The sequence below is a fragment of the Diadema setosum genome, chromosome 2, assembly GCF_964275005.1.
Source record: "Diadema setosum chromosome 2, eeDiaSeto1, whole genome shotgun sequence".
Lineage (NCBI taxonomy): Eukaryota > Metazoa > Echinodermata > Echinoidea > Diadematoida > Diadematidae > Diadema > Diadema setosum.
This window is the reverse complement of record NC_092686.1, coordinates 8,300,584-8,316,943: the sequence shown is the minus strand read 5'-3', so window position 1 is coordinate 8,316,943 and position 16,360 is coordinate 8,300,584. Positions and strand designations below refer to the sequence as shown.

Here is a 16,360-nt window from a genome sequence, read left to right as displayed (position 1 = left end):
ACAAAATTTTGTGAGAAGTCTTAAAAAAAAAAACTAATGTAATGCAACTATAGAAAATTGACTGTCAATATCGTTAGCAACTTCACAGCTATAGAAAATTGACTGTCAATATCATTAGCAACTTCACAGCTATAGAAAATTGGCTGTCGATATCATTAGCAACTTCTCTACTTATCTATCTATAAACACACACACAGACTCGTACAATCATGCACACATACATGTATCCAATAAATTCTCAATGATATGATGAAACAACCATAAAATGCTGGTAAGATTTCTATGTACATATTTTTATTCTATTACATTACACATTCCTATAAGTACAAATGGTGGACATTTGTTTAATAGCGAGGACATTCCACGAAACAAAAACAATGGCAACAACAACAAAGGAGTACCAGCAGAATAAAACACAAACCAATTTACAATAAACTACACAAAAGATTGAATCAAAATAAATTGTCCTTATCGCTCGCTCCAAGTATGAAATTTTGACTTTTCTGGAAAGATTCGATCACAAGACTCTGTCGTATTTTGCCAATATTTGTTGGCTTCTGGCAATATACTGTAAAATGAGGAATGTTCACGTGCAATTTAATTTCGCGAATTTCCCGCACGCCAAGATTTGCGAAATTAAAATGCTTGTGAAAGTTCTTGTCTACATTATATGCACTGAATGCCAGAGGCAATTGGCAAAAATTTCATGCCGCGAACAAGACCGTCGGCTCCAATTTGCAAAAATTTCATGCCGCGAATGTATCATGTTTTACAGTAGCTGAAAATTGCTTATTTCAGAGGAAAACAACTCCAAAGGGAAAACAGGAATAATGTGATCAATAGCGTGCTCTTCTAAAATGTATCACCAAAGCTGTGGAATGTTTCCTGCTTGTTACAGAACTCATTGGAAATGGAAATCTGGCCTATAGATTTTGTTATCACTCATCATTCACACTTCCATCTAGATGGCAAAATTTATATTGGCTTTGAAATCTGAGTCACTTGTAGTCTCACCGTCAATATTTAATGTGTATTCTGAAACCTCTATCCTCTTCTCTTTCGTGATGTCCTGCATGCTTCTTATATTTTCAGTGTTTGTGATAAAAGCTGGCAAAAATATACTTCACACATTTACACATGAGGTGAATTTATATGTGTTGCACAGGCCTTAAATTCAGATAACTGTTGGCTTTCATCTACTTTCTGGAAATATACATTTCCACTGGACAATTTGGCCATTATATCATGTGACCTGGGAAAATATACATTACAGTAACTAGTTCTATGTTAGTTTTTCACTTTCTGTTATCTCTCAAAGCAAAACATCTCTCAGATGTTATATTTAAATAGATTTACTGGCAAAGGTATTTTCCTATCTCCATTTTCCCATATTGGTCAAGAGCAGATAAAAACGTGTTTGAAGCCTTCATTACAGTCCATGGTAAGTATTGATAAATGAAGTGTCTTCTCAGAGAAACTTTTAACACTACTGTGAAACTCATTTCTACTGAGTAAATGCCAATTATAGTCCAGATCACATGGACCAGCATTAAAATTTGGACAGAGTTGCTGAAATCAATACTATTCGAAGCATGACCAGCGCAGACACGGATATGTGGGACTGCATATTCTGGGTAGAGTTCCAAGTAGTTACTGCCTACCTTTACTACTTCAATAGATGGAGAGATTATTTTTAAGTCTGGAGTGTCACAGATACCACCATTCTTATATCCTCTAAGAATGCTTTATCTGTTCATGAAAAGAAAATTTCCAATTTGATAATTTGCTCTGTGGGTGAATTTCCAAACCTGAATGAAGGCTTCAACATGCACGTACACTTCCTATTGGGTGTAGGGTGTGTTGTTCCTTTTCTACCCACAATGCAGCATATTTTTTTTTTTTTGCTTTTTGAACTAGATATGACCTACACGAAATCAAAGGTGATGGCTAGCCAAAATGAGACCTGCCATGTGTGATAAGACAAGGACAGAGTTTTCAAAATACATCAATTGAGTCCGACACAAACATGATAACTGCTGGATATAAGATCTCATGCACAGACAGAAGTGGGAGACCCTCATTGTTCCGGCTGGGCATCCCCTGTCGTGGTCGTGGCGGTTGGTGGTGTCTGGGTTTGTGATTGGCCCTCTCCCTTGTTGACATCACTCACACATACCCACTGGCCTTCCAGGGACTCCTTCCATAGGCTCACCTGAAAGTAAGAAAAATTGAAGAGATGGAAGATATACACTGTAGAAAATGACATCATTTGTGAGTACACTTACATCTTCATCACCTATCCATTCACTCATGTATTCACTCATTGATCTAGCTGAGAGAATACTTGACTTAAAGGCATAATTTACGATTTGCAGATGAAACAAAAACCCGGCATTAGTGCTTTACAATAGTTCTAAAATGTGAGTTAGGGATAGAAACAATCACTGTAAAAATTTGAAGCCCTATAATCAATGTTACGTGTTGTTAAATACATGAAATGTGAACAATAGTTATAAGAAAAATGTTTCCAGACTAAACTGTCCACAGTTACAGTTTCTTGAGAAAAACACGGATACCTCCTTATATTTTAGGCTTTATTGCAAAAGTTATATTGTAGGATATTTGGTGATACAACATACCTACATAATATGAATCAAATGTGATATCTTGAACATTTTTGAAATCACTGCTCCCAAAGGTAATGGACCTTTAACATGGAAGGTAGCACTCTACTGGTGCTTTGAGGTTAACATACAGTGGAAACTCGATACAGAGAGATGTGATATAACAAAACAGCTGATATTACAAACTTATTTCTCCGGTCCCAATGAATTTGTTTCCTTTGTTTTGTATTGTTTATTCACTACTGATATAACAAAAAATCTGATATAAAGAACAAATTGTCTTGGTCCCAAGGATCTTGTTACACTGAGTTTCCACTGTGTAAGCTGCCATGGAAACAGTCGGGGTGGGATGAAGCAATTCTTTTTTTAATCTTTCTTCATTTCCTTTATTCATGTTTTCCAGCTACAATAATTCAAGGTTTTAAGTGACTTTGGTCAAGCACACAGTAACAGTTACCAGAGGGAACTCTTACCTTGTTGTCTCCTCCAGACACGGCCAGAATGTTGCCCGTCACTGACCAGCTTACGTGCCACACCACATCGCTGAATTTATTCATAATCTGGGTGATTTGATGCATGGAAAAGATGTGATATGAAAGGTGAAATCTCGCAAGAAATCCAGAATGGATCAACATGTTTTCCCCACACTATTTTTTTTTTTCCTAGTAGGCAGAAATACTATGGGCACTTCAAACATAGAGCACTTTAGATTCACAGTTTGTAACAAAGAAATAAATAGGTGCATCTTGTACACCCTAACACATGACATAGTGCACTCCCATACACAGTTGTGATGAAAATCTCATAACAGCAAAGTAAAAATTCAGGTTCCAAAATCATCATCTATATAATTTTCTATACTTATATTACTGTACGAGCTGAAATTTTCACGTACAGATATTTTCGCGAATTGCTACTTGGAGGACATTTTCGCGTGTTATTAATTTCTCGGTTGCGAGGGCCTAACTGAACTTAGTTATTTGCGCATTGTTATTTTCGCGTGTTGTTATTTTCACGGTTCAAAGGCGATTCGCGAAAATTTCAGCTCGTACAGTATTCGGCTTTGATATAGCAAAATATCAAGAGTCGCCTGTATTCTCCCACATCAAAGTTATCACACATGATACGTAGATGTGCTACACAACTGAGATTTGAGCCCTTTCTAAGGTTAAATTCTGCTTTAAACTCACCTTTGGCGTCCATGTGCTTCCCGTACTCTCGTCATTGGTCCAGATGATCACCCGACAGTCCTGCGAGCAGCTGGCTATGACGCTGTGAGGTAGGCCTATAGAGGGCGCCCATGCCACATCTCGCACCCAGTCATTGTGCGCCTCCAACCTATGCTCCTCTTTCCATTTGCCATCTTCCTCCCTATACAACAATGCAGGTCAAAACAAAATAAAGCACACCATCAAACTGTGGAAAATACCGTAAAACACGATATTTTTGCGGCATGAAATTTTCGCGAATTGGAACCGACAGCCTTTTTTGCGGCATGAAATTTTTACTAGTTGCCTCTAACATTCAATGCATATAGTGTAGACAAGAACTTTCACATGCACTTTAATTTTGCGAATCTTGGCTCTTGCAAAATTTGCGAAATTAAAATGTATGCAAACATTCCTCGTTTTACAATATACATACATGTCTCATTATCACTGGCATTCCATCACTCATCAGAACCTGATTGATCTTCCACAGGGTTTATGGAAATTTCAGAATCTCATACTGTGGAAGCCCTGTAATGATGAGCTCGCTTACAATGAGGTATCACTTTTAACAGGGTGAATTCGGCAGTCCAGGTTTTCCATTCCTGCATTTAGATGGCCTATTTTGGTATTTTTACAACTACAACAATGAGGTAAAATCATGGGGTCTGGGGACCTCAACATAACAGCGGTTTTCCTTGACAGTATGGCTTAATGTTTTCGTTTTTTATTCTTAAGATTGTGTATCAAGAGCTGAGAAAAAAGAGAAGTCATTGTACTTGTACTCCCTCAAGCACTAATTGGTTTCAAGTCAAACGAACGTGATTCAGAGATGCAGAAAGACGCTAGCCACACTTACTTCCAGACCTTCACGAGGTTGTCGCAGCCTCCTGTCACGAGCCTCCTGACCAAGTTCGGCTTCTCACCAGTCGGGGGTTCAATGAGGGAGCCCGGCTCCACGGCAGGGGCCCAGCTCACGGCATTGCACCCAATCTGATGATTGCAACAAAAGAATTCATCATGGACAAATCCTATTTGCCAGTTACTTGATTTGTGTTACGCCAGGGCTCCACACTAACTTTTATTTTTGGTGGCCCAAAGACAAACATCCGACCTTTTTGGGGGGCCCGATCAGGCCACCAAATTCTTCATTTGTGAAATTTTGGTGGCCCCGGGCCACCGGACCACCGTTAGTGTCGAGCCCTGGTTATGCACTATGCTCATTCCAATCAAACAGAAACATGGTTTTATACACAAAATTAATCATTTTCTTCTCAACAGCACATGCTACATTGCAGATGAGACACTCTCTTCCTCATGGGTAATCTACACTGATGATATAAAGGGAACAGAATGCTAAATATTTCTTCCCTACAACAACAAACTTTTTAAGGGGAATATACTGAACCAAAGTCTTGCTATTCTCAATGGTTAAACATCCCACTTCAAACTAATATTCATGATGTCTTGATTGAAAGAAACAGACAAAAACTAGAAATGTCGCTACAGCGACTGGTTATACCCCCGCCAAACAACATTTCATAAGCTTTGGTCAAAACAACATTTCATAAGCTTTGGTCAAAAAACTGAGGAAGTAGTTAAATCTGCAAGATCTTTCCTTGATCTTCTGCCATTAATATGCCGTTGCCATGGCAACGTACTTTCGGGTACTGTCGAAAAATGCGTCTTGCACATCTACAACCAAAGGCACACATCTGTACCAAGTTTCATGGAAATTGGGCAAAAACTGAGGGAGTAGTTTGCAACACAACATTTTCCATCATTTTGGCTCATAATATGTGAGCTGTTACCATGGCAACATACTTTTTGTCACTGTCAAGAAATGTGTCATGCTGACCTATATCCTAAGACAAACATTCAATATGAATTCCATGAGAATTGGAAGAACACTGATGAAGCAGTTTTGCCATGAAGCATTTTGCCCTATATTTTACCAATAACATGCCGTTACCATGGCAACGCACTTTTTGCCACTGCGGAAATATGTGTCCTGCACATTAACATATTCAGATGAACATCTGTACCTAATTTTATAAAAATTGATCAAAAACTGTGGGAGGAGTTCGCGACGCAAGATTTGTACCCATTTTTGCCCATAATATGCCGTTACCATGGCAACGTACTTTTGGGTACTGTCAAAAAATACGTCTTGCACATCTACAACCCAAGGCACACATCTGTGCCAAGTTTTATGGGAATCGGTTGAAAACTGAGGAAGTAGTTCGCGACGCAAGATTTGCAACGGACCGACCGCCCGCCCGACCGCCCGACCGTCCGCTGATTCCTATATACCCCCTTCAAACTTCGTTTGGCGGGGGTATAATTATGGCACACAGATTTCCTGGAAATGTTCAGATTTTACTTCATAATGGTAGTAATGTTTGAGAATTTTTTTTTTAGTAAAACCTTATGGAAAGGTAACAGAAATAACGACTTATGATTTAATGCTATTAGATACAATATGACTGAATGACAGTAGCATTGCACTCAACACAGTGGGGGAGGGGTCACGAGCTGTACAGATGTCATCTTTGGCTTGGAATAAGTTCTTGCAGCATCCAACTCACCGCATGGGCTTCTGTGATCTTCTGTGACTCCCACTGGCCCTTGGCATGCTCCAGGATAGACACTGACCCGTCGGACGAAGCAGCTGCCAGAACAAGTCCAAACTCGCTGGGTGCCCACTGGACAGAGTTTACTGAAAAAACACAAACAAACAAACATACAAAATTTTACAAGGCAAACCATTTAAACATTCCAGTGAGTAAAGGGAACTGCATATCCACAGAACAAGCATTCTTTATGAAAGCTGATCTCATGATTGCTAATTATCTTCAGAATAATATCTTAGAATAAATTCTAATTCAGTATACACTGATAAGATTTAAACTTAGACGCACTTTTCAAATTACATTAATGAGATAACTTTTTGATGCTATTATTACAACCGACACAAGTTTACCATTCTACAAAATAGAAGATGAATTAAAAAAATATTCCATAACTACACGTTTACATTTTGATGAACTTTGTGTAATGAGAATTGACAGTCTAATGGGTATCTACCTGGAGGGAAAACCCCACACAATATCCATATTTTTAACATCCTCAGCATTCCATCCATATCCAACTGCTACCTGTGATTTTACCCCTTCCCTCCCCAACCCTTGTTCGCACTCTGCGTCATCTCACCGGACGAGTCGTGGCTGTTGTACTCGTAGAGTTTGTCCCATGCACCGTTGGTCTCCTTCCAGATGATGACCTTCCTGTCGTAGGAGCACGATGCCAGGATGTTGCCATACATGGGATGTGCCCACGCCACCTGCCACACTGGACCCTCATGGCTGAAAGTTTAGATGAATAGACATTACAACATACCAGTAGGCATCAACAGCAGCAGCAGCAACAACAACAACAACAACAAAAATAATGATAATGACAATAATAATAATACTAATCTGAATTTTCATTAAAAAAACAGTAACTACTGTCTTCATGGGACACAACCATAAAGTTTGCAATACAGAATCTCTAATCCTTTGGCAAGAAGACCATTTATAGCAAATTTGTACATGGTCATCTCTTACACAAAATGTACCAGTGAAATAGCATATTCAAAAACAGTTTGACAGTTATTCACTTAAGGCATTGTAGATTATTTAGCATAAAATTGGTTATCAAACGGTCTACCAATAAAGCTTGCTGCTGGTAGCATAATTCACTGACCCGCTAAGGACGGTCTAATTTTGCTATTGTACAACATACATTTCCATAGACACCTGCCCATATTAGGACTCGTCTTCAATGGGTTAAACAGCCAGTGTTTATCATTTCCACAGCCAAATCATGAAAAGAGACAATACAGATATTTTCATACATTTAAACCTCCGATTTTGATTATATTTTTATGATATCAAGACTGCGTGATTAGAAATAATCACAATTTCTCTATTGATGACACAACATTGGTACATGATGTGCTCTTCCTGGCAAACTGAAACCTTTGATAACCACATTAAATTTCAACAACAACAACTACAACAAACAACTGGGTTCTGTTACTTACCCTCTTAAATTTGCAACAAGTGTCTGCTGGCCACCTTTGACATCAAATATCTTCACAGATCTATCTGACGAGCACGTTGCTAATCTGATTCCATAGTAGTCCATTTGTGCATCATGCTGTTAGTTGGAAAAACATAAAAATTAGCTTGATGCTGCTGTTCCTAATGCTCACTGAAGCATTGTTGATTTAACAGTACCCAGCAAAATACATAAAAGTGTATCAATATTCTGAAAATTAACTTTTTGACATGGAAGAGCATTGTTCTCAGGATGTGTGTGTTGTTGTTTTTTTGGACAATAACATCATTTGTATAAGAAATTCTTTGGCAGCTTCAGAAATTTACCTAGGCAAGAGATAATGTTTATGACTGAGATTGTTATCAGTTAAAGATAATATATATCATTCATAGAAATATGAATTTTACATTCCTTCAAAGAATCACCAATGACATCCAAATGTTACATCCTGTACAGAGGTACTGGTAAAAGAGGCACGAGGAACTTTTTTTTTTTCTCGTTTCCTGTCTGTTGTGACCTATGCTGTACAGTACATTACATATTGCTAAAGTAAAATGTAAATGGATGGCAAAGTAGTTTTCGATACATACATTGTCTCATAATTATAATTCCATTCCTACACTATATATTGCTAGGAAATATTTGTATTTCAAACAAAAATGATCATGTCTAATCCCAGCTTTGTAAACAATTGCTTCTCAAAGTCGATTCCAGATGACAGGATACACGACTGAATACCACAATGTATATTCTCTGCAAACACAACAAAATGAATAAATTCCTTGATTCACCTTGAATCAAGAAATATCTTTGCACTACCTTTTCTCTTTCATCATCTGTCATGCAGTTTATGTGAGGATCAAACTCAGAGATGAAAGAAAGTCATTCTGGGAATAAGAATGCAACCAAGGCATTGAGTATAACTTCTGAAATATTAAAAAGCAACTTACAATCATATCTTCATGAGCAGTATCCACTGTACTGATAACAGACACCTGTAAGGTAAGGTACAAAAACAAGAACATACAATCTTAAAATTGTTTCTGTGGGTTTAAAATTTTGGTGGGTGGGGTTTCATTTCTAGAGTTGAAAGTATACAACTGTATATATCTTGGTAGTCCAAGAAATCTAAATAGGAATTGACTGACAGATGAATACAGGTAGGGCCTAGATGAATATGACATTTATGACAAACTGTAGACCTCTAAGTAGAATCCCGGTATGTTACCAGTAACACGTTAGATGGTGGATCCTATACTAACAGAAAGTGGAATAATCAATAGACAAAAATTCTCCACAAATTTGCTGAATATGTCACAAAGTTCATGAAATGATTTGTTTGACACTTACACTTTTTCAGTAATTTAGTCTCCCAGCAAAGTTTGTATAGAACAGAGAATACAACAGCAAAGTTTGTATAGAACAGAGTATACAACAGAGAAACCAGCTCGACTTCCCTGGTCCAAAGACTTGGATGGGAGACCCTTGAAGACCGTCGTACTAGAGCCAGACTTACAAAATCTATTTAAAGAAATCCATGGACTGATCCCAAACAATGTAGAGAAATTCATCCACAAAGGAAACTACCATACTCGTCGGCTTCATGGAGGATTTTCCTATGAGAGGCCTAAATCTGTTAAAGATTGTCTCAACACGAGTACTCCCTTTACACTCGCACTATTCCAGAGTGGAACCTACTACCACTTAGTACCACTGTGTACCAGATAGTGTGAAGATGGCCCACAACCTCGACAAGTTTAAAGCAGACCTATCCAATATAGAAGTGTTTAACATAACCCAAAAAGCTGCTGCAAATGTCCTTGACCACTGTACCGTGATAGCCCACCAGGGCGTTGTGTGCATTATACAACCAGAACCAGAATCACCAATTAAATTACCGCACATTAATGTAGGTAGAGGCCTGGCTAGGTACGTACAACTCCACTTACATAAATCTCAGTATGTGGGATAACGTAAGCCGGTCGCGTTTAAGTGATGATACATGGCCAACAACAAAAACAGAATTTACAACACACATTGTAAATCTATTCAACCAGAACATTAACCTTGATTTATGAGATGAAAACATGACAATTATCTTATAAAATTACAGACACAGAAAATACAAGGAACTACTCACCATCTTACTCGTAAGTGTCAACCGAACGACAAACGAAGAACTCTGGGACCGGTATTCCAACGTGGCGACAAATGACACGACACCACTTGTTGTTGTTGTTGGTGCTTAAAGGCGCGTCATTCAATATTGAATATTTACGCCTTTTATCTCATATATAAAAGGAATCACACTCATTTTTCGACAACGGAAAGAATAATAATTCCATTGTAATATAAATAAAATAATAATCATTATTATAATTAAGCGCGGGGAGCAATCTGTACGCATAAAGGTTGAGATAGAGAAAAACACCTCGTAAAAGGCTCGCAAAATCTGGTCAGCCCGGCTCGGTAATGTTGAGCAGGCTTCTCGGCCGATCGCGCATGACCTAGACCACTCATTTGCAACGAGGGCGCTCCACCCAACACATTATTTTGCAATACAGTTTCCCGATTTGTATACACCATGCTAAACAAAACATATTACCTAGCTATATAATTCTAACCACAAAATACAAACAGACAAGCCCAATAGCGGGTAAGTGCAGTGCTGTGCTGTGCATCAATGATGTTACGTTATATACTATTCCTCCTGATTATCTTCTCATTAGGTAGAAATAAGAAAATAAGAGAAAAGAACACAGAGGAGATGAAATGAGACTTGACACATCAGTCCCCGATAAATATGTTTCTTGAAAGAAAGAAAAAAAAAATCATATTCTGGCATATATGCCCGTGGATTTCAAAAAGAATAAAACACATTCTTGGCGGAGTTCGTCATTTTGGAGCAAATGTTGTAATGTGAGAGCATCAGATGATATCTTTAGACGTTTGCATAAAAACTTTCGTTCTCTGGAGTATTCTTTACAATACATCAGAACATGAGAGATAGTCTCTTGTTCTTTACAAGTATCACATTGTCCATTATCATGTTTTCCTATTTTACACAAATAATAATTAAGCCTACATTTTCCAAGTCTTAGTCGATGTAATACACATTCATCTTTTCTATTTTTACAGAATGATTTAAATTTCGCATATGGTGTAGGCTGAATGGTATAAAGATGCCTTCCATGTTGTGAATTTTCCCATCTCGTACACCAGATCCCGGTGTAAAAATTCAACATATAACCACGTAATTCTGTCACCGTATAAGAGACTTGCAAATCAACTTCTTGGTGTGCGAGTCCTGATTTGGCAAGAGTATCAGCTCTCTCATTACCTGATATTCCACAATGAGAGGGGACCCACTCAAAAAACAAATTTGTGCCTTTTCTATATAAATGTGTAATTTTGCACAGAATTTCAAAAACAACAGAAGAAGAATCTCGATGTTCTATTGCCTGTAATGCAGATAAAGAATCAGTTAAGATCAACACAGGTGTTTGGATTATATGGTTCACTTCTAACCATTCCAGGGCCATTAGGATGGCTATGAGTTCCGATCTGTATACTGAAACGGGAGGGATCCGGAACGCTTTACCATATTTATATTGTGGTACATAAAAAGCAGAAGAAGATACTTTATTCTCTTGTTTGGAAGAACCATCTGTATAAATCGTTAAAAAATTTTTCCTTTCATTATTAATATACTCTAACATCATCTCTCGCAAATCATACTCATTAACATCTTTCTTATTGGCTATTCTTTTCTTAATATAATAAGAAATATGTGGTGCAACCAAGTGCCAAAAAGGAATACCTCTAATACAACTGTTAAAATGTTCGATGCTTTCATCTAAAGTAGTGAATCTCATTGCAACTGGTTCTCTGCCAGCTTTCCAGTGACATGTTTCGTATTGCCAGCAAGGTAACAGGAGTGATTTTAAGATGATTTGCATTTTGCGCTTGAATGTGGAATTTAAATAAATCAGTAAAATATTGCCTTCGTAAATCCAGGGGCATCTCCCCACACTCTATTTGGAGTGCATCAGTTGAGGTAGTTACAACGGCTCCTGTGATAATCTTCAAACATTGATATTGAATTGATTGTAATCTATCCTTTTGATATTTAGGGGCTGAATCATATACAATACACCCATAATCCAAAATAGATCGAATAAGTGCTCTGTAAACTACAAGTAGAGTTGCTGTATCAGCTCCCCAGTCAGTGCCAGCTAAACTCCTCAGCAAATTCATTCTTTTCTTACATCTTATTATAATTGATTCTATATTACTCTTCCAAGTTAACTTATAATCAAACCACACACCGAGATATCTAAACTCCTTTTTAACTTCCATGGGCTCAGCACCTAATCTAATACATGCCTTTGGTATTCTTCTGTTGCTAAATACAACAGCGCATGACTTCTTCGTTGATAATATCATGCCCCAATTATGGCACCATTCAGATATAAAATCAAGAGCTGTTTGAACTTTCTTCACACAAAAATCAAAATTTTTATTTACACACCATATCGCTACATCATCAGCGTACAAGGAGGCATTAACCTTGTTTAGTCCATCATTCAAATCACTCAGCATTATGTTGAATAATGTCGGGCTGATAACACTGCCTTGAGGTAAACCATAGTCAGACACAAATGTATCGGACAAAACATTGTTAAGCTTAACTTGAATTGTTCTGTTATTCAAAAAACTATGTATCCATGTAATAATTCTTCCACGGAAACCCATCTTGTGCATCTTATAAATAATTACTTCTCTGTACAACACATCATAAGCTTTTTCAAAATCCAAAAAACAAGATATAACATATTCCTTATTTACCAAACCTTTATGTACATCATTTTCTAAACTAACGATCGCGTCCATTGTGCTTCTATGACTTCTAAAACCAAACTGATTAGGGGATAATAACTGATATTTCTCTATTATCCACAACAATCTGTTATTAATCATACGTTCCATCAACTTACACATCACCGAAGTCAGAGATATTGGTCTGTATGACGAGGGTTTTGATGGGTCTGAGTCTTGTTTCAGAATCGGGTTGATGATTGAATGGGTCCATCCTTGTGGCAGCACGGATGTTTTCCAAATAAGATTGAAAATTCGTAACAAATTATATAAGGCACACTCAGGAAGGTGTGTAATCAAAGGTTGGCAGATATAATCATGCCCTGGCGCAGTATTTTTAGTGGCCTTAATCGCCGTAAACAATTCAGAAATAGTAAAATCTTCATTTACAATTTCATATTTATCGTATTCATTAAAGTCAATATAAGACTCCAACGTATCTATTTGCTTTTGCAAATTTTGAGCATTTGGCGGATGGAATGATGTGTACATCCTTGCTAACTCCTCTGCCTTTTCCTTATCATCAGCAACAACTCGGTCTTCAAAAATAAAAGCAGGGGTCCTTTTATTTACCCCGGAGATATTACCGTTCATTGACTTTATTTTATTCCATACTTTCCCAATCGGGGTGAAACGGTTTAGTGTTTCACAAAAACTTCTCCAATGGGAATGTTTTGCTTGTCTTATTATTCGTTGTGCTATTGCCTTTTTGCGAAGGTATATTTGCAAATCCGAATGAAGTAATGTTTTCTCAAATCTATTTTTGGCTTTATTTCGTGTTTTCACAGCTCTCTTACACTCGTTATTCCACCATGGTGTCGGCCTTCTTTTTACTGTTTTCATATCGTGTAACTTAAACATATCATTTGCAGTACAAAAAACCTTCTCGATAAACGAATCATACTGCTCTTGAACAGTACTTTCACGAGACATAGGATTGTTCTCAGCACAGAATACAGTACAGATTTTCTCAGAGTACAAATTCCAGTTAGCATTCAGGAATGACCAAATATGTCTTCCATTATTTCCAGATTCATTGACTTCGGGGGAAGTACCTGACATCTTGATGGTGGTACGGATAACATAATGATCACTTCCGTGATTCTGTGTTGTAGCAAACCAATTACAACGTGCGCCGAGGTCCTTTGACACTAAGGTCAGATCAAGGCTAGAAAAGTTTCCACTGCGGGGATCTAACCGCGTGGGGGCGCCGTCATTCAGTAGCACTAAATCATTTTTCGCTATGAAATTCTCAACTACATCTCCGTTTTTATCAGTGTGATCACTGCCCCACAGAACATTATGGCTATTGAAATCTCCGCAAAGGAATAATCTTCTCCTGGATTTATCTATGAGGCTCTGTAACTTGGTCTCTGTCAAAGTCGAACAAGGATTATAAAAATTTATTATCGAGAGTATGGATTTATCAATAAAAATATCTACTTGTTGACATTCTGCTTTCACATTACAGTCGATAACTTGGAAAGGGATTGACTCATGGATATAGATAGCGCAACCTCCCCGTGGGGTATCCCTGTTTCGGGGTATGCAGTGGTAGCGAGGAATATGAACAATATTTAGATCATGGAACCAGGTTTCCTGTAAACATATAACATGTACCGGCGTACATTGGGAATTTGACTTTGTTAAATATTGAATAAATTCAAAACCGTGAGCGTTAAAACTCTGTGAGTTCCACTGTAATAATATTATGGCGATTATGGGAAGTAGTCGGGCCGTCATCGTTTATACTTTCAGGTCTGACAGTAATAGATGGATATCCTCTGGTTTGACAGAATCTATATCCAGGAACGCAATCGCTGCATCAACCACAAGTTTGATTCTGTTTGAATGTGATTTGTGTGAATCTAAATTGTTGATGATAAAGACAAAAAACGACAGAAATTTAGTGAAGTCAACATGGACGATAAAGTTGTTGTTCGGCTTTGTATTTCCCACCTTCTCTGTTCTCACTGATGTATGGTTTTCATTTGCCTTTTCACAGAGAGAATCCACTGGGGTAGGTTCTTGGGTAGCGGGCATTGCCGTTTTGTTAAACTTCTCTCCATTGTTCCTATTTCGAGTATGGGGGTTTGGGTCAATGGTGTTCTGAACATTGGCAGTGTGGCTTTCAGCCTGTTTTACTACTTCCTCGGTAAGTGTAGTCTGCTTGGTGCGATTATATAGCTTCGCTGCGTCTGCGTAAGAGACGCGTTCTTGGTACCTAATGTTTTGTATTTCCCGCGCTTCTTTGTATTTTGGGCACCCTTTGTACGCGGCTGAATGATCCTGACCACATCGTACACATTTTGGGTTTTCTTTTGATTTACATTCATCGAAGGAATGAGGGCCGCCACAGCGGACACAAACTTGCGTTTTTGAATTACAAGAGTCTTGGGTGTGGTTCAATCGTTGACATTTAAAACATCTAATTGGTGGTGGGGTGTATGAAGAGACCTTGTGGTGTTCGTAACCAAGTTGAATGGATTCTGGAAGTTCTTTGCTACTGAATGATAACAGAACCGACCCGGTGGCTTGCAAAGCCCCGTTTCTTTTCTTCATGAAGCGTTTCACTCTTTCTACCTTTTGTGTCTTTAGGTTGTCTTGGATTTCTTCGTCTGTTAGCTCCGTATCTACCTGATGTATAACACCACGTGAAATGTTTTCGAAAGGCTCGTAGACTTTTACACAAACCGACATTCCCCCGAACTCCGTCAGCTCGAGAAATTTAGATACCTGTTGTGTGGTTTTACACTTGATGAGTAGTGTGCGATTTTTGCATCTTTTCATAGACTGCACATCCCCAACATATGAGTGTATTTCCCGTGCAATTTTGAGGGAATTCAGGGAGCAAATGTTCTTGTTTTCCAGGGCAGAAATTACTACCGATTGGTTGTGAGTTTGAGTAGACCTTTGCGGATGTTTTTGGTTGTTAGTGTGGGTTTCATTTTCTGCAGTATTTGATCTTGTCGTGGAGACAGACGACGAACCTCTTGGTCTTTTTTTCCTGGTATTATGGGAGTCATCTGACCCACCAGTATTTTGTCTTTCTTTCTTTTTTCTACCAACAGTCTTCCACACGCCTTCTTCATAATGGTCAACATCTTCGTCCTGGTTACTATCACTAGATCTATCTTTACGTCTATGGATCATGGAGAGGGAGGGCCGTAGATTTTCTACAGGAGTATCAGGATTGGGGGAGGCCATAAAAGAAGCATATTCTTCGTAGGCCTCCTCTCCGGAGGAGTCCGACATTGTTCCTTTTTCAAGTTTCAGAGATGGGGGTTACATGCCTTAAATAGGCGTTTTCCAGGCCTGTTGGTCCACTTTCAAAGGAAGAAAAACAAATATCAATACTGTCCAAAAAAGAGAGAAGAGAGACAATTGAGTGTTCGTAATCGTATGTGCTCGGGGTGCTGTTAGGGTGCTGCCCTAGTGCTTCTAAGAGGAAACCCGCTATATCTACGTGGGCTTACCTGTCTGTTTTCGGTTTTGTGAACTTTCAGTCCGGTTGGTGGAAAATCAGAGCAGAAACATATAGAGCAG

General features: G+C 38.3%; 1 protein-coding gene across 1 annotated transcript; it reads right to left on the bottom strand.

Annotated features, from left to right (window-relative positions):
• Nucleotides 1-269: 269 nt before the first annotated feature.
• Nucleotides 270-10,158, bottom strand: LOC140239491 (protein SEC13 homolog). The gene is made up of 9 exons (XM_072319327.1): nucleotides 10,077-10,158; nucleotides 8,887-8,931; nucleotides 7,920-8,035; nucleotides 7,046-7,197; nucleotides 6,421-6,551; nucleotides 4,692-4,825; nucleotides 3,815-3,995; nucleotides 3,098-3,184; nucleotides 270-2,212 (listed from the first exon to the last, which is right to left on the bottom strand). Exons 1-9 carry the CDS (start codon nucleotides 10,077-10,079, stop codon nucleotides 2,078-2,080), a joined length of 984 nt encoding a protein of 327 aa, XP_072175428.1. The 5' UTR covers nucleotides 10,080-10,158; the 3' UTR covers nucleotides 270-2,077.
• Nucleotides 10,159-16,360: the final 6,202 nt, after the last annotated feature.

Bases quoted from the DNA above. Each gene is read 5' to 3' on its own strand.
- LOC140239491 (XM_072319327.1), bottom strand. The intron at 7,198-7,919 runs GTAAGTAACAGA...CTAAACTTTCAG, and splicing joins CTTGTTGCAAATTTAAGAGG to CCATGAGGGTCCAGTGTGGC. The intron at 3,185-3,814 runs GTGAGTTTAAAG...CAAATCACCCAG, and splicing joins GAAGCACATGGACGCCAAAG to ATTATGAATAAATTCAGCGA.